The following is a 19,575-nucleotide window of genomic DNA, read 5'->3' as shown; positions in this document are numbered from 1 at the left end:
ACCTCACAGCGTGCCTGTGCAAATCAAATAGGGTCGTTACTGAGCACAGCGCCTGGCTGCAGACAGCAGCTGGGGCACTTGTGGCCGTCATTGCTCTGGTTGGTAGGAGCGACCTCTCACTGTCTTCCCTGGAATCAGCTTCCAATGCTTTTTTTTTTTAATACTCATTGATTTTTATTATTTGGCTCTCCAGGTTTTAGTTGTGGCATGCCAACTCCTAGTTGCAGCATGGGATCTAGCTCCCTGAGCAGGGATTGAACCCGGACCCCCTGCTTTGGGAGCAGAGTCTTAGCCACTGGACCACCAGGGAAGTCCCTCCAGTGTTTTCTAATCACCACACGTTGCAGGTCTTTGCTCTCCTCCGGGTGGTTCTCTTCCTCCACAGCCCAGGGTCTTGGCCTTCCTCACCAGGGCATCAAGGAACTCTTTATCAACAGCCACCAGCAAAAGTCACTGGGGCAAAAAAAAAAAAAAAGTCACTGGGGTAACTGGGCCTTTTGCAGCTTTCGATCCTGTCCAGGTGGTGGGGAGAAGTGGGTGGCCTTTGGCATGAAGGCATTGGGAAGCCAGCACCTAGAGGATAGCATGAGAGGGGGTGGCCACCTGGACATGACTGGCAGGGTCTGGGGCCTCTTCATCTCCTAGTGGTGCCTAGGACAGGCTGGGAAATACAGAGATGCTTCCTCAGTTTGTCAGTTGTCTGATGGGACATGAGTTCGATCCCTGGTCAGGGAAGTAAGATCCCCATGCCACCATGGTGCAGCCAAAAGAAAAAAGAAAGAAAGAAAAAGTAAAAGAATTTGGGGTGCATGGCAGGGAAGATTTTGCTTTCCCTGGAAGGGAAGTCTCATGGAATAGATGTCATTGGCCCCAGGTCCTCTTCACGTGCTGACTCTATTTGTTGCCAGGGCTTAGCTTCAAAGCTGCCTTTTCTTTCTTTTTTGTTCATTTATTTATTTTGGCTCCACTGAGTCTTCCTTGCTCTGTGCAGACTTTCTCTAGTTGGCAGCAAGTGTACTCTTCCTTGCGGTAGGTGGGCTCTAGGGTTCAAGAGCTTCAGTAGCTGTGGCTTACAGGCTCAAATAGGGTCATTGTGGTGCACGGGCTTAGTTGCCCCACAGCATGTGGAATCTTCCCAGTCCAGGGATCGAACCCATGTCCCCTGTGTTGGCAGGAGGATTCTTATCCACTACACCACCAAGGAAGTCCCTTCAAAGCCACTTTCCGCAGGGATCTTAGGGATGCTGCAGGCGGCTTGTCTTTCCCATGGCTCCCTGCCTGCTCCAATGTCCTCCTCCGTGGTGGCAGCTTCCAGGAGGGTTTCCCCAGAGCCATAGTGTCTTCCTAAAAGCAGGACCCACATCTGTGTGGCTCTTGGCAACATGTGATAGGCCTTTTTTTGGGCCACACTGTACAGCTTGTGGAATCTTAGTTGCCCCACCAGGGATCGAACCCGTGCCCCTTGCAACGGGAGCATGGATTCTTAACCACTGGACCGCCAGGGAATTCCTGTGATAGGCTTTAAGTCATTCACTATTGAAGGGACGATGAGTCAACAGCCTCAGACAGGTGGAATAGTTTGCCCAAGGTCACAGAGCTAATAAATGGCCTAGCTGGGAAGCAAATTCCCCTAACTCCAAAGCCCTACCTGACTTTGAAGTTTATATTCTCATCATGTCTTGTCTTGTGCGTCCCAGCAGGGAAAGCAGATGGTGAATCCTGTAAATACCAACAGATTCAGTGTTTCATTTCTAGGAAATGAATTCCTGTTTTAAGTACCCCTGCTCATCCAGTTTGGAGAAGTCAACCTCTCCCCGTCCTGAAAATGGTTTCACTCCATCCATCAGCTCAAGTGCTTTCTGGGGACCCAGATGTGTAGCATCTGGCGGGGAGGGGTAAGCTGAGCTCTAGGACCAGAGGCTGCAGCCCTAGAGGTTTCTTGCAGTGTGGTCTGCCCTGCCAGTCTGCTCCCGGGATTACTTCCTTTGTGTGGAAGCTCAGATGGAAAGCGGGGAGAGGATGTGACAATGCCAAAAGCATGTGGTATGACTTGGGTGTGACAGCGTCTGCATACACCTGTCCTGGATTCTGCCGCCAACTGGAGACGGTGGATGGAAAGGGGCATGGATGGGACTCCGAAGATGCAGTCTCTGCCTGTAACTCGCCATGTGACCTTTGGCTAGTGTCTTGCCCTTTCTCTCCCTATCAGCACCATCAGGGAGTTGGAGTGGGTCATTCCTAAGGGTCCTTCTTGCTCTGACACGCTGAGATCCTGCCTAAACCCCAGGGCTGACATTACTGTTACCCTCATGCGAGTCAGTGTCATCAGCGGAGCTGCAGCATCACCTGGCAGCCAGTCTGAAATGCCACGCTTCAGCTCCTGCTCCAGACCCACAGAATCGGAATCTGCATTCTTAAGAAGTATTTATTTATTGGGACTTCCCTGGTGGCTCAATGGTAAAGAGTCTGCCTGCCAATGCAGGAGACATGGGTTTGATCCCTGGCCTGGGAAGATCTAAGGAGCATCTAAGCCCTTGTGCCCCGACTACTGAGCCTGGGCTCTGGAGCAGCGACTGAGCCCACGTGCCACAACTTCTGAAGCTCACACTCCTGGAGCCCGTGCTTCGGAATGAGGGAAGCCGCCACAATGAGAAGCCCTCACACTGTAACTAGAGTCACCCCTGCTCGCTGCAGCTAGAGAAAAAGCCCGCACAACAACAAAGACCCAGCACAGTGAAAAATAAATTAAATTTTTTTAATTAAAAAAATATTTATTTGGCTACATCAGGTCTTAGATGCAGCAGGTGGGATCTCTTAACTGCAGCATGTGGGATCTAGTTCCCTGACCAGTGTTCGAACCTGGGTCTCTAGCATTGGGAATGCGGAGTTTTAGCCATTGGACCAGGGAAGTCCCAGAATCTGCATTTTTAAAAAGATTGTAGGTAATGCATGTGTACTTTCAAGTGTGAGAAGCACTGCTATAACCACCTTCCTGCTCTTCTCTTTGGGCTGTGGTGAAAAAGCAAGCAGAGGATCGTGTGCAGAGTGCGAAAGGCAGGTGTCTGTGCACCCTCCCCTGGGCCTGAGTCTCTCTCTGGACCTGGCAGAGGGAGACCCCATTCAGGCGAGAGTGATGGAGCCCAGAACATGTCAGAGTCCCAGCGGAGATTTTTTGAACGTGTGGCATCACATGTAGTTTAATAGTTGTGAATGAAGAAGGAAGAGGGACTGACTTGACTCAGCACCTTTTATGAGTGGTGGAGCTTGGAACAGAGCAAGCCAGGTTCCAATTTAGATCTGTAGTGTCCTAGCTTTGGGGCCTTAGACAAAACACTTCTTTGAGCCTCAGCTTCCTTCCCTGGGAAATGGATATAATAATAACACCAACCTCAGAGGGTTGTGTTCAGACTTCAGTGAGCTGATATAGAGGAAGTGCTTAGCACAGTGCCTGGCACATAGTAAGCTGTTAATAATGTTGCCCATTACTTGACTACTACTGCTATTCCAACACCTGCCCACAAGCTCCAGGTATTGTCCTAAACCCCTTCCTGGGACTGCATTGAATTTCATGAGAATTGTTGTTGAGTTGCTAAGTTGTGTCCAACTTTTTGTGACCCCATGAACTGCAGAACACCAGGCTTCCCTGTCCTTCAGTATCTCCCAGAGTTTGCTCAAGTAGTAATGTCATCCAACCATCTCATCTTCTGTGGCCCCCTTTTCCTCTTGCTCTCAATCTTTCCCAGCATCAGGGTCTTCTCCAATGAGTCGGCTCTTCACACCAGGCCAAAGTATTTGAACTTCAGCTTCAGCATCAGTCCTTCCATTGAATTTTCAGGGTTGATTTTATTTAGGATTGACTGGTTTGATCTCCTTGCTGTCCAAGGGACTCTCAAGAGTCTTCTCCAGCACCACAGTTCAAAAGCAGTAATTCTTTGGCATTCAGCCTTCTTTATGGTCCAACTCTCACATCTGTACATGACTACTAGAAAAACCATAGTTTTGACTATAGACTTTTGTTGGCAAAGTGATGTCCCTGGTTTTTAATATACTGTCTAGGTTTGTCATAGCGTTTCTTCCAAAGAGCAAGGGTCTTTTAATTTCATGGCTGCAGTCACTGTCCACAGTGATTTTGAAGCCCAAGAAAATAAAATCTGTCACTGTTTCCATTGTTTCCCCATCTGTTTGCTATGAAGTGATGAGACTGGATGCCATGATCTTTGTTCTTTGAATGTTGAGTTTTAAGCCAGCTTTTTCACTCTCCTCTTTCACCTTCATCAAGAGGCTCTTTAGATCCTTTTTGCTTTCTGCCATAAGGGTGGTGTCGTCTGCATATCTGAGGTTATCGATATTTCTCCCGGCAATCTTCACTCCAGCCTGGCATTTTGCATGATGTACTCTTCATATAAGTTAAATAAGCAGGGTGACAATATACAGCCTTGACATACACCTTTTCCAATTTTGAGCCAGCCCATTGTTCCATATATGGTTATAACTGTTGCTTATTGGCCTGCCTACAGGTTTCTCAGGAGACCGGTAAGGTGGTCTGGTATTCCCATCTCCTGAAGAATTTTCCACAGTTTGTTGTGATCCACACGGTCAAAGGTTTTAGTGTGGTCGATGAAGCAGAAGTAGATGTTTTTTGAAATTCCTTTGCTTTTTCTGTGATTCAGAGGATGTTGGTTATTTGATCTCTGGTTCCTCAGCCTTTTCTAAACCCTGCTTGAACATCTGGAAGCTCTCGGTTCACATACTGTTGAAGCCTAGCTTGAAGGGTTTTGAGCACTACCTTACTAGCATGTGAAATGAGCCCAATTGTACGGTAGTTGAAACATTCTTTGGCATCGCCTTTATTTGGGATTGGAATGAAAACTGACCTTTTCCAGTCCTGTGGCTACTGCTGAGTTTTCTAAATTTGCTGGCATATTTGAGTGCAGCACTTTAACAGCATCATCTTTTAAGATCTGAAATAGCTCAACTGGAATTCCATCACCTTCACTAGCTTTGTTTGTAATAATGCTTCCCAAGGCCCGCTTGACTTTGCATTCCAGGATGTCTGGCTCTAGGCGAGTGACCACACTTTCGTGGTTATTCAGATCATTAAATCCTTTTTTTGTATAGGTCTTCTGAGTATTCTTGCCATCTCTTGTTAATCTCTTCTGCTTCTGTTAGGTCCTTTCTTGCCATTTCTGTCCTTTTTTGTGCTCATCTGTGCGTGAAATATTCCCATCCCTCCAATTTTCTTGAAGAGATCTCTAATCTTTCCCATTATATTGCTTTCCTCTATTTCTTTACATTGTTCACTTAAGAAGGCTTTCTTACCTCTCCTTCCTATTCTCTGGAACTCTGCATTCAATTGGGTATATCTTTCCCTTTCTTCTTTGCTTTCACTTCTCACTTTTCTCAGCTATTTAAGGCTTCCTCAGACAACCACTTTGCCTACTTGCATTTCTTTTTCTTTTTTGAGACTAGAGTCCCAAAATGATCCCTAGGGGGCGATATTGCTTTTGTTTTTATGTTTTGTTTTTTCGGCATATGGAATCTTAGCCCCCAGACCAGGGATTGAACCAGTATACCCTTCATTGGAAAGCGAAGTCTTAACCACTGGGCAATCAAGGAAGACCCCACAGATGTAATTGTAGACCTAGAAAATTTAGAGGTAGGCACTTTAAAATAAAAGTGAAATTGATTTTGATATATATTTTACTTATTCAGCATATCCAAAATGTCATCATGTGATTGATATAAACATTTATTCTATTAATGGGGTATTTTACATTCTTTTTTGAAGTAAGACTGAAGCCCAGTGTGTTTCACACTTTCAGGCTCTCGGGGCCACATGTGGCCAGTAGTGACTATTCTACAGTTTCTCGGGACTGACTGTGAATTCCAGCTGTGCCACTTACTGCCTATGTGGCCTTGGGCTAGTCATTTTACCCCTCTGAACTTCAGTTTCTTCATCTGTAATATGGGTCAGTTTCTGCCCCAAGAGGTAGTGTGAGAGGCTAATGGTGAGAGTTTAAAACGTTTCTGCCCTCTTTCTCACAAGCATGAGAGCACCCGGGGGGAGTCTTTGTGCAATTTAGTCATTCAAAGTGGTTCCTTCCCTGTTGAAGGCTGGTAATTGACACAGCGCAAGGTTGAAAGTAAAACAGGTTTGGATTCTCATGTTTCCCTGTTATAAAGGCCTTGGAAACAACCTTTACCTTGTTTCAAGATAACCAGATTGCCAGTGATGAAGATACCCAGAGATCATCCAGGCCAGTGGTTTCCAAACCTGGTTGCACCTCTGAAACACATGAGGAGCTCTGAACAATTACAGTGCCCGGGCTCTGTCTCTTGGGGGTTTAAGCCTAGACATCTGTATTTTCTTGTTGTTTGTAACAGCATTTGTATTTTTTTTAAAGTTCCCCCAGGTGATTCTGATGCACAGCAAGAGAATCTCTGATCTGACCCAACCCTTCCATTTTCAAGATAAAGACAGTTTCAGAGGAGGAACTGTTTTTTGTAAGGTCGCAGAGAATTCATGGCAGAACCAAGCTAAAGCCCAGGGCTGCCATCTCTCAGTCCAGTACCCTGTTCTTAGGCCCATTCCTCAGTTCATGGAGCCTTTCATAAACCTTTATTGACCTCTTGCTGTGGGCCAGGTGTCATGGTTATAGGAGCTAAATAAGATATGGTCCCTGCACTCAATCTTCAGTGATGGAGAGTTTGGTGGGGTAAGAGCCTTGGTGGTGGGCATCGAGAAGAGGGGTACCTAACCCAAGCTGGTGGGGGGAAAGCCCTTAGAAAAGGCTTCCTGGGGAGATGCCAGTTTAGTCCTCAAGGGTGACTTAGGCAGAGGACACAGAAGAGACAGAGGTATAGAGCAGGACACAGCACTGGGAATGGGTATGGCAGGAGGGTGCCACCAGGAAATCAAGCAGGTCTGTGATGCTAGACTGTGAAGGTCACAGCCTGCTAGGTTCAGAGGTGATGCTGCAGATGTAATTAAAGGTTCATGAAGGGGACTGGGTAGAGAGGAAGGTGGGAGGGGGGATCGGGATGGGGAACACTTGTAAATCCATGGCTGACTCATGTCAATGTATGACAAAAACTACTACAATATTGTAAAGTAATTAGCCTCCAACTAATAAAAATAAATGAAAAAAAAAAAGGTTCATGAAGGTTCTCTTAGACCCAATGATGAAGCTGAGACTTAATCCCAGGTGCAGGGAGAGCCACTGGAGGATTTTAAGAGAGTGACATGGTCAGACTTTTAGTTAAAAGGAAGATTCTGGGTGTTACGTGGTAAGAGAATGGAAGGGAGTGGAGGCAGGGAGATAGTTTAAGCCAGAGACAGACTTCCCTGGTGGTCCAGTAGCTATGACTCCATGCTTCCAGTGCAGGGGGCTCGGGTTCGATCCCTGGTCAGGGAACTAGATCCCACATGTCACAGATGAGAGTTTCCATACCTCAACGAAAGATCTTGCATGCTGCAAAGAAGATTGAAGATCCTGTGTGCTGCAGCTAAGACCTGGTACAGCTAAATAAATAGATAAAATAAATTAATAAATAAAAACTATATTAAGCCAGAGAAAATTTTGGCCCCAAACAGGAAGTGGCAACAGGGGTAGAGAAGAATATGGAGAGTCAAGGCGGAGTTAGGTCTAGGCAGTGAAATTGGTAGAATTCAGCAGTTCAGTACCACTATACTATGCTTACTACACTAAGAGGAGACTATACCAGTCAGCTATGGCTGTGTAACAAGCCACACTCAAACGCAGTGGATTAAAACACTAACATTTACTACTAAAATTCATGCTTCTGGAGACTGGCTGATTTAATCTGAAATGGACTGGGCATTTTTGCTGTTTTAGCTGGGCTCACACATGTATCTGCCAATCAACTGAGGCGCTCTATTCTCAGTGGGGATTTGCTGGGGCCATTGGTACAAGCAGCTCTGTTCCACATGTCTTTGTCCCCTCCTCTTGGGACCAGTGGTTAGCCCATACATGGTCTTCTCATGGAGATGATGGACCACAAGCAGAAATATGCACAGCATCTTGAGAACTAGATTTAGAACAAGTTCACTGTCACCTTTGCCTGACCCTGTTGGCTATAGCTGGTGCATGTGAGCCCAAATTCAGGAAATATATGCCTTCTCTTGACAGGGGAAGATGGGGGCAGCATGGGGTGGTGGAAACACTGAGCTGAGTTGGGAGGGAGGTGAAACTTTCCTCTGTAATCTTGGGCAAGACACCCGTCTCTTCGGGTCTTAGCATCTCAGCTCATTATATTGAATTATATCATTTTAAAAGTTCCTTCAAGGGATGTCCCTGGTGGTCTAGTGGCTAAGACTCCATGATCCTAGTGCAAGGGGCACCGGTGCGATCCCTGGTAAGGGAACTAGATCCCACATGCTGCAACTAAAGATCCCCCGCAACTAGGACCCCATGCAGTCAAATGAATAAATGTTTTTAAAAATAAACAAAAAAGAAATAAATAAAAGTTCCTTCAAGATCATGTTTGCTAGGGAGGGACTGTTAATTACAACTAACTAAAATGTCTGGAACATCTACTCCACAGCCGGAGCTTTTCATCCAGCTCACTCAAACAAAATAGCCCTGTGGTGTTGGTACTGTCACCATACCCACTTTCCACATGGAGAAACTGAACTCAGGAGGTTAAATGACAAGTTCAAGGTCCCCTTTAAGCGCAGAACTGGTACCCAGAGTTCTTAGGCACTTAACCACTAATTTTATGAAAGCAAAAGTACCCCAAACACAAATGTACAGCCTGATGAATATTCACAAAGTGAACACACCTTGTTCAAGAAACTGAATACAGTAAGTCCCCTCCATACAAGCGAATTCTGCTCTGAGAACACAAGTCCAATTTGTTTGTAAGTCCGACCCCATTAGCCTAGGTACCCAACTAACACAATCAGCTATTTAATACTGTATGATAGGTCTATAATACTTTTCACACAAATAATACATTTTAAAAAACAAAAAATAAAGCATTTTTAATTTTATAGTGCAGTACCTTGGGAAGTACAGTAGTACAGTACAACAGCTGACATCCAAGGGCTGGCATCGAGTGAACAGGCAAGAAGAGTTACTGATTACAGGAGGAAAGAGAGGTGGGAGATGATAGATCTGAAGGATCGTCAGCAACAGGAGACGGAGGGCAAGCTGCAACTTCACTCACGCCTGACATTGATGGCACAGGTTCTGGTTCCTTGCTGGAACCAGATGCAAATATCTTTGAAAGTTCACAACTTGAAAGTTCACATGTAGTGGGCTGACTATATGACCTTCACCCAGCAGCCCCTCTCATATTCCCTCCCCATCACTGCCTCTTTCCCCTCAAACACAACACACTAGCATGACTTCCATCACAGCAGGCCAGTTTTGCCCACTCATGAACTTTAGGAAGTTTGACTCACATGTGGGGACATAGTATTGAGTTTCTTCTGTTCCGTGAGGTTCATCCGCGTGGCTGTGTGTGGCAGGGAGGTGGGACTCATTCTCACTGACCTGTAGTATTCCGCTGTAGGAGTATGCCACAGTGGATTTATCCATTCAACTGTTGACCTTTGTTTTGGGTGGCTTCCAGTTTGGGGTTGCTCAATAGTGCTGTTATGAATAATTCTTGCACATGCCTTTTGGTGAACAGTTGTCTGTGTTTTTATAGTGTATATATCTGGGAGCAGAAGTTCTAGGTCAGAGGTTTGGCTGCTTTTGATTTTTTGACATTTGCCAGATTTTTTAAGAGGTCATTTTATTTTGTTATTATTTTATCGTGAGTGTGCTGGGTCTTTGTTGTGGCACACAGGCTTCTCCAGTTGCAGCACCTGAGCTTAGCTGCCTGGCAGCATGTGGGATCTTAGTTCCCTGACCAGGGATCGAACCCATGTCCTATGCATTGGAAGGTGGATTCTTAGCTACTGGACCACCAAGGAAGTCCTCATTTTCCAGATTTTATAATTGAGGTGAAATGTTGACTTGCTCAAGAAACTGACTAGATTTCAAAACTTGCATTCATTTACAGATATACCGATTGATGGATAGATGGACACACGCTCCTATTAAAATTTTTAAGTCTTCCTCTCATATTTATTTCACCCATGGGAGATAGACTTGAGACCCTGATTTTATAGAGAAGCCTGAGACTGTGGGAGGTCCCATGCTATAGAGAGAATAGATAAAATAACAGCTGTGGATGTGCTTTGTAAAATATAAAGCAGTGTTCAGATTTGAGGAGAATGGTTTCCCCCGTCAGTGCTCACTCATCCGTACCTCACAGCTTCCAGAGAAAGAACAGACATGAATTCCTCTGTGGGGCATTGATTCTGCTGCATCAAATCTTTATCACAGACTTGTTGGTTTTGTTTTTTTTTTCCCCCTCCAAAAGGATGGGACAGACTTCTGAGGATACATTAAACACATACATCCTCTTTGTTTCTGGCAAGGTTTTATGACTCACTCAGTTAAAATAAAGCTCCTTCTGAAAGCGGGGGTGACAAATTCTTCTGCAGGCTGGAGGAGTTGGGCCTGGGTGGGAAGCCTTAGTGAAGAGGGATTAAAGAGGACGCCTGCGGCGTGACAGCCGCTGTGCCTTCCCGGCATCCACATGGCAGTTCTGGGCAAAAGGCGTTAGGACCCCAATTTGCAGATGAGAAAGAAAAGCGCAGGAGGTGAAATGACTTGCCTCCTTCCCACAGCAGGGATTGTTTGGTGGGAAGGAGCTGAAAATCCTCTGATTTCTCTTTCTCCCGGCCTGTTGTGTCCGTTTGAACTGGCTCGACAGGAAAAGTGTGCTGCTGCTGCTGCTAAGTCACTTCAGTCGCATCCGACTCTGTGTGACTCCATAGACGGCAGCCCACCAGGCTCTCCCGTGCCTGGGATTCTCCAGGCAAGAACACTGGAGTGGGTTGCCATTGCCTTCTCCAGTGCATGAGAGTGAAAAATGAAAGTGAAGTCGCTCAGTTGTGTCCGACTCTTGGAGACCCCATGGACTGCAGCCCACCAGGCTCCTCCGTCCCTGGGATTCTCCAGGCAAGAACACTGGAGTGGGTTGCCATTTCCTTCTCCAATGCATGAAAGTGAAAAGTGAAAGTGAAGTCGCTCAGTCGTGTCCGACTCTTGGAGACCCCATGGACTGCAGCCTACCAGGCTCCTCCGTCCCTGGGATTCTCCAGGCAAGAATACTGGAGTGAGGTGCCATTGCCTTCTCCACAGGAAAAGTGTAAGTTGCTACAAATGAGGTTTCCTTGGTCCAGAGGCTGCTCGTGGACGTCTAAGGGTAAGGAGTATTCACGAGGCTTGGAAGGCTCCTTCCTTCTCCTCTCCTGGGCCAGGTGGGTCTCCTGCCTCCCTGCTCCCTTCTCCCTGTGCCCTGTCCTCCTGCCTCTCTCTGCAGACCTGTTGGTTGGTGTTTACCGATGGCTTTTCCCACCCCACCCCCCACCACCGCGTGTCCCTTGGTCACGGCTGTGGCCCAATTCCTGCCCCAGAATCCTTAGCGTGGAGTGGCTCCCCCTCCATCAGCTCTCTACCCAGCTGTTCACAGTCTCCAGTTTAAATTCCCCAAAGAGAACCTGCTGGCTTGTTTTGGCTTACAAGTCCACCCTGGTCCAGCCAGCTGTGGTCAGAGGTAGCCTGTGGACCAAGTTGGAACCGGGACCCAGGCATTGCTGCTTTTTCCTCTCCACCCCTCTGCAGAGATATTGGCGCTGGGAGGCGTATGGTATGGCTAGAGTTTGTGTAATGTGGACTCCAGGGAAGATGCAGCTGGGCTCAGGAGAGGCTGAGGAAGGTCCTAGCTTCCACTTTGATGACTACCAGGACTGTGGTGGGCAGTGGAGAAGCTCCCTGGTACGGCTGGTAGTTCTGACAATGGTGCCATCACTCGCTAAAATGGGAAGTGATGCCTTGTTTCTAGCGAGGGAAGAGACCTGACTGCCTAGAGACCTGAAGATGATTGGATCCATCCTGGAGAAACCAGAGAAGTCATCGCTTACTACGTTGGGCATTAAGATCCATGCTCTAATCAGTTCTCCCTCAATTCTGGTAAGGTGTGAATTACCACCTTCATCACTGGAACTCGGAGAGCTTAAGTAACTTACCCAATGGTTACCGCAAGAAAGCGGGGCAGCGGGGATTGGGACTGGAGCCCGCCTGACCCAAAATGTATGCTTATAGCCATTCCCCTCCAGCCCTGTCATTATGGTTACATTTGTTCAGGATGCTACAATTACATCCTATCGTATATATGATCTTATTGGAACACCCCTTTGGGGCAGCATAACCATGCTAATGTTCCCGTTTTTTACAAATGAAGAAACTGATAGTCAAAGAGAAATCATATCTTGCCCATGGTTACCCTGCTGATCAGAGGCAGAGCTGGGATCAGAACTCAGAAATTTGGGACTAGGATGTATGGATAGGTATTAACGTGTCAAAATCAAGGTATCAGTGCTGGTTCCAATACTACCAGTGCTGGTCATGTGCTTTTCTTTTTTATAATGTACAAAATTGATTAAGAAAAAATATGAAAATATCAATTTCCTACAAAAGAATATATGTGTGTATGTGTGTCTGTGTGAATGTATTTATAAAACATACTTACAGATTAAAGACTAACAATTAACAACCACGTACTCACTACTGCCTTAAAAAACATCACTGATAACCTTTAAAACCCTTCTGTGATGATTACATCCCTGTTTCCTTTCCCCTCTAGTGGTAACCACTAGCCTGAATTTTAATGCTGTTTTTATTTATTTATTTACTACGCCGCTTGTGGGATTTTAATTCCCTGATCAGGGATCAAACCCACTCCCCTTCCAATGAAAGCTCTGGACCGCCAGGGAATTCCCCTGAATTTTATGTTGAATGTTCCCTTGCTTTTCCTTATGGCTTTGCCACATATATTTATATCCTTAAACAGTTTGTTTCTTCTGGCATGTTTTTGTTGTTGGCACTGTTACTCACACGCTTTGATTTACCCAGTCTCGCTTCTCTGTAGCAGCCGGCACAGGAATATGCCACATCCTGCCATCCTGCTCTTGATGGATGATTGGGTGGTTTCCAGTTGTTTGCTGTTACAGTCATTACTACTGTGATTATTCTCGTTGCTGTCTGCCGGGGAACACATTGAAAAGTTTCTCTGTCTTATATACCTGGGAGTGGAATTACTGGGTCATGAGGTGGTCATTACATTTTTAGATTTATGACATAAGGCCAAATTGTTTGCTAACAAGTGTCCTCCAAAGTATACTTAACCGGTGGGAGGTGATAATTCCTGTTGCTCCCGCCTTTACCAAAAGACATGACACAACTAGATTAAAATTTTTTACCTATCTGCTGACTGAAGACGGTAACTCATTGTTTTTTTACCTTATTATTTGAAATTACATAAGATTTCTGTTTTTTATCTTTTTATTTAATGGGAGGGTTGACTATGGACCTAGAGTCTATATCTCCAAAGGTAGCTGGATTGTGGGAAATTCCCCCAACTTTGTTCAAGTTGGGGAAGAACGGTAGGCAGGAGACAGACTCAGAATTATGTGACTCCCAAGCGGCACACAGAAACGGGGGACTATTACTCAGCTGTAAAAGGAACAAAATAGTGTTATTTGCAGAGACATGGACAGACCTAGAAGCAGTCATACAGAGTGAAGTAAGTCAGAAAGAAAAGTAGCTGTTGTATGTTAATGCTTCTGTGCGGAATCTACAAAGATTTGGTACAGATGAACTTATTTGCAAAGCAGAAATAGAGACACAGACCTAGAGAACAAACTTGTGGATACCAAGGGGTGAATGGGGAAAGGATGAGCTGGGAGATTGGGATCGACATATATACACTACCATGTATAACACAGATTGCTGATGAGAACTGACTGTATAGCACAGCGAACTCTACTGAATGCTCCGTGGTGAGCTAAATGGGAAGGAAATCCAAAGAAGAGAAGATAGATGTATTCGTATTGTATTCATGATTCCCTTTGCTATACAGCAGAGACTAACACAACATTGTAAACAGCTATATGCCCATAAAAATTAATTAAAAAAAAAAAAAGAATCATGTGGCTTGCTACAAAACTCCAGCCTGGCATTCCTGACCAAGGCAATCCACACTGTCCTTCTTTCCAAGATGTAACCCACCAGCCTCCCAGGCCTTTCTGAGCCCACGCCTTTCGCTGGAATGAGGTCATTGGAATGCCTGGAACCCAGGGAGTGACCGCCTGGGTCTGTGGGGCAAGCACACCAGTCTTCCGTGGGAGATGATGCCACCTCGCTCACCCAGACCATCTGGAGCGAAGAAAATTCCCAACACTCCAACCTGACTTCACATTTTCCCTGTGAACCAAAGGAGAGCTTCAGCCAGAGGCCTCTGGGGTGGAGGATGGGACAAGGAGCGGGGGTGGGGTAGCGTGAAGGAATCACCATTTTCATTTATCTCCAGAAGATCCCAAACCAGCTTCACGCCTAGAAGCAAACATGCCGGAGGGCTTTTCTTCCTGAACTGAGGCGGTGTGGAGAGAAGTGGAAATGTCAGAGCTGACCCTGGACCCGGTTTTTCCACTTCCACCTGGTGACCTTGGGGCAGGTGACATCACCTTTGTGAGCGCTGATTGGTTAATTTGTCAGTTGGGGGCCATAGGTGGAGTGGGTCCCAGCCTGGAACATACCAAAAGCTCCATCAAAGGTGCGACGATAATATTCCTCAAATTCAGGGAATGTTTCAGAACAGGTAGCTTAAGAAGGGTTTTCTTAAACTCAGGCTGTTTTCCGTCCTCTAGGCAGATATTTTTTTTTTAAAGATAAAGCACACTTTTGGGGTGTGAGAGGGAAACTACCATCTTGCACGTTTAGCTTCTTAATGATTTAAAATAAAAAAAATAGGGACGTCTCTGGTGGTTCAACAGTTAAGAATCCGTCTTCCAGTGCAAGGGATGTGGGTTCGATGCTGGTCCAGGAACTCAGATCCCACATGTCATGAGGAGTAACTAAGCCTGCGTACTACAACTGCTATGTCCACGGGCCACATCAGGAGAATTCTTGTGCTGCAACAAAAGATCCCACATGACACAACAAAGACCCTGTGTCCCACAACTAAGACCAACACAGCCAGATTAATTAATTAAATAAAAAATAAAACCGATCAACAGCCATAGACTGAACTTTCCCAACAAAGCCCTGAGCCGAGCAGAAGGAGGGAAGTAGGATGACAGTGATTCTTGACATCTCTCGGGCTTTCAGTGGGTTTCAAAGGCTGACCTTGCCAGGAGCAATGAAAGCCCCACAGCAGTCCTGGTTGGCAGATGGGGTGGCACCTGTTTTGGGGAAGAAATCTGAGACTTAAGGACTTGCCCAAGGTCATACAGGAGGGCTGGGGTAGAACAAGGACTAGAGCCTAGACCGCCCCAGTCCAAGCGAAACTCTTACCCCATGCCCTGCTGCCCACCCCCCCCCCCCCCCCCACGCCTGATCCTCTGCTCTCTGCACTCCAGCCTCAGGCCGTGACTCTTATCTTCCCAGCCACCAGGAACGCCATCCCTCTGACTTTGACTACTGAGACCCTTCTCCTTAATGGAGGCAACCAATGGAACAATATGCAGTCCTCAAGAATGAAACTGGGGGGACTTCTCTGGTGCTCCAGTGGTTAAGAATCTGCCTTGCAAAACACAGGGGACTCGGGTTTCGAACCCTGGTAGGGGAACTAAGATCCCACCAGCTGCTCGGTACCACCAATAAAGAAAGTGATATCACACTTTTTTAGAAAAGCGTGTATATATAATATATATTCTGCCTTGCCAGCTCCATCCCAGGGTCCTTGACACTACATGTCTGCCTCCCTTCTTGGGTTGTGAATGCTCTCAGGGCAAGACCTGTTTGCTAAGTTGAGCTGGAAGAGATAACGATAAATGAATTATAGGGATTCCTAGTGGAGTTGTAGCATTCCACACAAGATGGGGGGAGACACAGTAGGATTATTGATGGGGCTAAGGGGTCTTAGCATTCTTCTTCCCAACCCCATACACCCAGGGGCTTCCTGCCAGGCCCTGTGGACTTCAGATACCAGGACTTGCCTGTGTCTCAAATACTGAAACCCAGATTCAAGTCCACAGACACAGAGAAGAAAAGAAAATGATTCTTCAAGATTTTTTTGTGACTTAATTTCCAATTCTCATTTGCAAAGCCAATTTTATTTTTGTATTTAAACTTTCACCGTGAAAAAAAGCACAGGATTTTTATTTTTGCAGTTAGTTGGGTTTACTTTATTTTATTTTATTTTTTTTGCCACATGGCTTGTGGGATCTTAATTCCCCAACCAAGGATCAAACCCGGGCCCACAGTCATGAAAGTGGAGAGTCTTTACCGCTGGACCACCAGGGAGTTCCCTGCAGTTCAATTTCTTTGCTTAAGGAAAAGGTGTTGTTTCCACTTTTTACTTTAAGAGTCATACATGCTCACTCTAGGAAATTTGGAAAACTCACATGATAGGAAAAAGGTCACCACCGCCCCCTCCCCCAATTCCTAGAGAAATACATGGTAACAATTTGGTCTCTTTCCCAGTGGCCTCTGTTTGTGTGTGTATACACAATTATTTTGTTTAGTTTCCATTGTTTATGAATAAATAGGATGATTCCTGAATCACAATGCACAGAGCTAGTTTCATGTACTTGTAAGAAACCTGTAATATGTCCAACAGCTGTGATACTTTGCCCACTCTGAGAATTGTGGGGGTGGGGCACCTCCCCTGTCTTCTCCAGACCTGTGTGAAAATGCCAGCTTGGCTGCACCACTGCCAGCACTAAACACCATCCTTTTAACCTTATAGTTAATTTCAAACGTCTAAATTGTCCTTCTAGAACCTAACTCTACTTTTTGTCTTTCTTTAACCCCCAGAACTTCTGAACACTTGCCCTTTGGGATGAACCTACAATGATCTCTTTGTTTTGCCTTCTCCCAGCTCAGGCATTCTTCGAGTCTTGGTAACTGGAATGTTTTGTCTGTTCAGGCTCCAGACGTTTAGTGGGACAGGAACCAAAGTTAACATCCTCATGACACATGCAGACAAACCTGGGAAAACTGTGAGCTGTTGACTGCACTGCCTCTCTGAATCAGCTGGCACTTCTTTTTGTCTCTAGTTAAAAAAAAAATCCCCAGGGGTGACCTGAAATCCACAATCTTCTCAGAATAGAATGGAGGAAATTCTTAAATTCTCATTAAACACATTTCTCAAGCTTTGGATGGAGCCAAAATGCCAAAAGCAAGAATTCCACAGCACTGCAGACACTGTTTTGACATCCTGGTAAATGTCTAACAAATCCAGCATGAGTCCTCAACGCCTGATCAGTTGCTGGGCAGAGTTCCAGAACAGTGAGACATCTTGGGATTCATCTGATTTAGGAAAGACCTTTAACTATCAGGTGGTAGTCACCACAGTGTTCTTTCAACAGTCGAGTTTTGAGGGCTTTTCGCTGGGTTCTGTTCTGACGGCTGCCTCCCACCAGCGTGAAACAAAAGGATGACCTCATTCTGTGAGCAGGACAACTGTGAAAGAAGGAGCTGTGTATGTGAAAGTCTGTGGAAAGACAGAGCCACCTAGAATGTCCCCCCCAAACCAGTCAGTAGAAGGTCTCCTGCAGGGGGCTCCCAACAGATCTCTGAATGCCACAGAAACTGCAGGGGCTTGGGACCCAGGGACCCTCCAAGCCCTCAAGATTGCTCTTGCCGTGGTCCTTTCCATCATCACCCTGGCCACAGTCCTTTCCAATGCCTTTGTGCTTACCACCATCTTCCTGACCAAGAAGCTCCATACCCCAGCCAACTGTCTCATTGGCTCCCTGGCCACGACCGACCTCTTGGTTTCCATCTTGGTCATGCCCATCAGCATCGCCTATACCACCACCCACACCTGGAGCTTCGGCCAACTCCTGTGTGACATCTGGCTGTCTTCTGACATCACATGCTGCACGGCCTCCATCCTGCATCTCTGCGTCATTGCTCTGGACAGGTACTGGGCCATCACGGATGCCTTGGAGTACAGTAAACGCCGGACTGCGGGCCACGCAGCCGCCATGATCGCCATGGTCTGGGCCATCTCGGTCTGCATCTCCATCCCACCCCTCTTTTGGCGGCAGGCCAAAACTCACGAAGAGATGTCAGACTGCCTGGTGAACACGTCTCAGATCTCCTACACTATCTACTCCACCTGCGGGGCCTTCTACATCCCGTCCGTGCTGCTCATCATCCTCTATGGCCGTATCTACATGGCCGCCCGAAACCGCATCCTGAACCCACCGTCCCTCTACGGGAAGCGCTTCACCACTGCACATCTCATCACAGGCTCTGCAGGGTCCTCACTGTGGTCACTCAACCCCAGCCTTCACGAGGGGCATTCTCATTCAGCCGGCTCCCCTCTCTTTTTTAACCACGTGAAAATCAAGCTTGCCGATAGTGTCCTGGAACGCAAGAGGATTTCTGCTGCCCGAGAGAGGAAAGCCACAAAAACCCTGGGGATCATTCTGGGGGCCTTTATCGTCTGCTGGCTGCCCTTCTTTGTAGCATCTCTGGTCCTTCCCATCTGCAGAGACTCCTGCTGGATCCACCCAGCACTTTTTGACTTTTTCACCTGGCTAGGCTATCTGAACTCCCTCATCAATCCAATAATCTATACTGTGTTCAACGAAGAGTTTCGGCAAGCGTTTCAGAAAGTTGTCCGTTTCAGGAAAACCTGTTAGTCTTATTTGGTGGGGACTCTTGTTATCCTTTATGTCCTGTAAACCAACTGGAAATTGTCTTTTTTATTTTTCCTGAGAGCTGGGTTAGTTCCAGTATCTTGGGGTTTGGTCCAGTTGATGGAATTGTTCAGCGTTCTTTTTTGCTGTCGTCTTCTAGACTTCTGAGCCACCAAAAGCTGGGTAGCTGTGTGAAAGGGGACAAGACTTCACTTAGTGTCATATTTTCATGGTTCATCCATGTTGGAAAGAATGTGACCTACAGGTTTCCCCATTGATGCAATTCAAACAGAAAACCAGCTAACTCTGTAGAAAGACCCCAAGCTCAAAATGGGAGGCTTTCTGGTCTACCAAAGTTTTTTTTATGGTGCTCTAAAGAGAGTCAGTGAAATGAATGACCTGAGTTGAAACAGAATTGGAGTGGGATGAAGGGTTTCCATTCTATGTGGCGCCTTAGTTGGAAAATAACACCCAAGTATTTCTTGCACTGAGTCCTTCTTAGACTGAATCTCCCTTCGTTGTTCATGAGGAAAGAGTCAGCATCTGAGGTGCCAATGATATAGAGTGACGATACAGAGTGACAGAGATTTGGAAGCCAGGGGCAGGGGAGTGGATGGCTGGGACCAGATCAGCTACCCATCCTCCTTCTGCACCACCTGAATGTCCTGAAGTTAAAACCCACAATTACCCCCACTGAAGCAGATTGACAGAATTTGCACCTACCAGGCTTTCAATGGAACACCATTCTGAACTTTTTTCCTGAATTATTTTTTTATGTCCCATTCTCATCAAAGATCTTAAGGTGTTGAGTCTTGTCAAATAAAAAGCATGAGACATCATTA

The 19,575-nt window shown here is 46.3% G+C and overlaps 1 protein-coding gene and 1 long non-coding RNA gene across 3 annotated transcripts; one reads left to right on the top strand and one right to left on the bottom strand.

Moving 5' to 3' along the window:
* Positions 1 to 156: 156 nt before the first annotated feature.
* On the bottom strand, positions 157 to 9,580 carry LOC139032220 (uncharacterized). Of its 2 annotated transcripts, XR_011484743.1 has the most exons (4): positions 9,428 to 9,580; positions 7,452 to 7,522; positions 1,649 to 1,719; positions 157 to 453 (listed from the first exon to the last, which is right to left on the bottom strand). It is a non-coding gene; the product is annotated as an uncharacterized lncRNA (long non-coding RNA). The 2 variants fall into 2 exon arrangements; XR_011484742.1 differs by lacking the exon at positions 1,649 to 1,719 and having other exon boundaries at positions 9,428 to 9,566.
* A 7,326-nt stretch (positions 9,581 to 16,906) lies between these two features.
* Positions 16,907 to 19,575, top strand: HTR1D (5-hydroxytryptamine receptor 1D). The gene has a single exon (XM_020874559.2). It carries the CDS (start codon positions 17,603 to 17,605, stop codon positions 18,734 to 18,736), a length of 1,134 nt encoding a protein of 377 aa, XP_020730218.2. The 5' UTR covers positions 16,907 to 17,602; the 3' UTR covers positions 18,737 to 19,575.

This window comes from Odocoileus virginianus, chromosome 30 (assembly GCF_023699985.2).
Source record: "Odocoileus virginianus isolate 20LAN1187 ecotype Illinois chromosome 30, Ovbor_1.2, whole genome shotgun sequence".
NCBI classification, from domain to species: domain Eukaryota; kingdom Metazoa; phylum Chordata; class Mammalia; order Artiodactyla; family Cervidae; genus Odocoileus; species Odocoileus virginianus.
The sequence above is the reverse complement of the archived record's forward strand: the minus strand, read 5'-3'. Positions and strand labels throughout refer to the sequence as shown.

Bases quoted from the DNA above. Each gene is read 5' to 3' on its own strand.
- HTR1D (XM_020874559.2), top strand. From the start codon at position 17,603: ATGTCCCCCCCAAACCAGTCAGTAGAAGGTCTCCTGCAGGGGGCTCCC.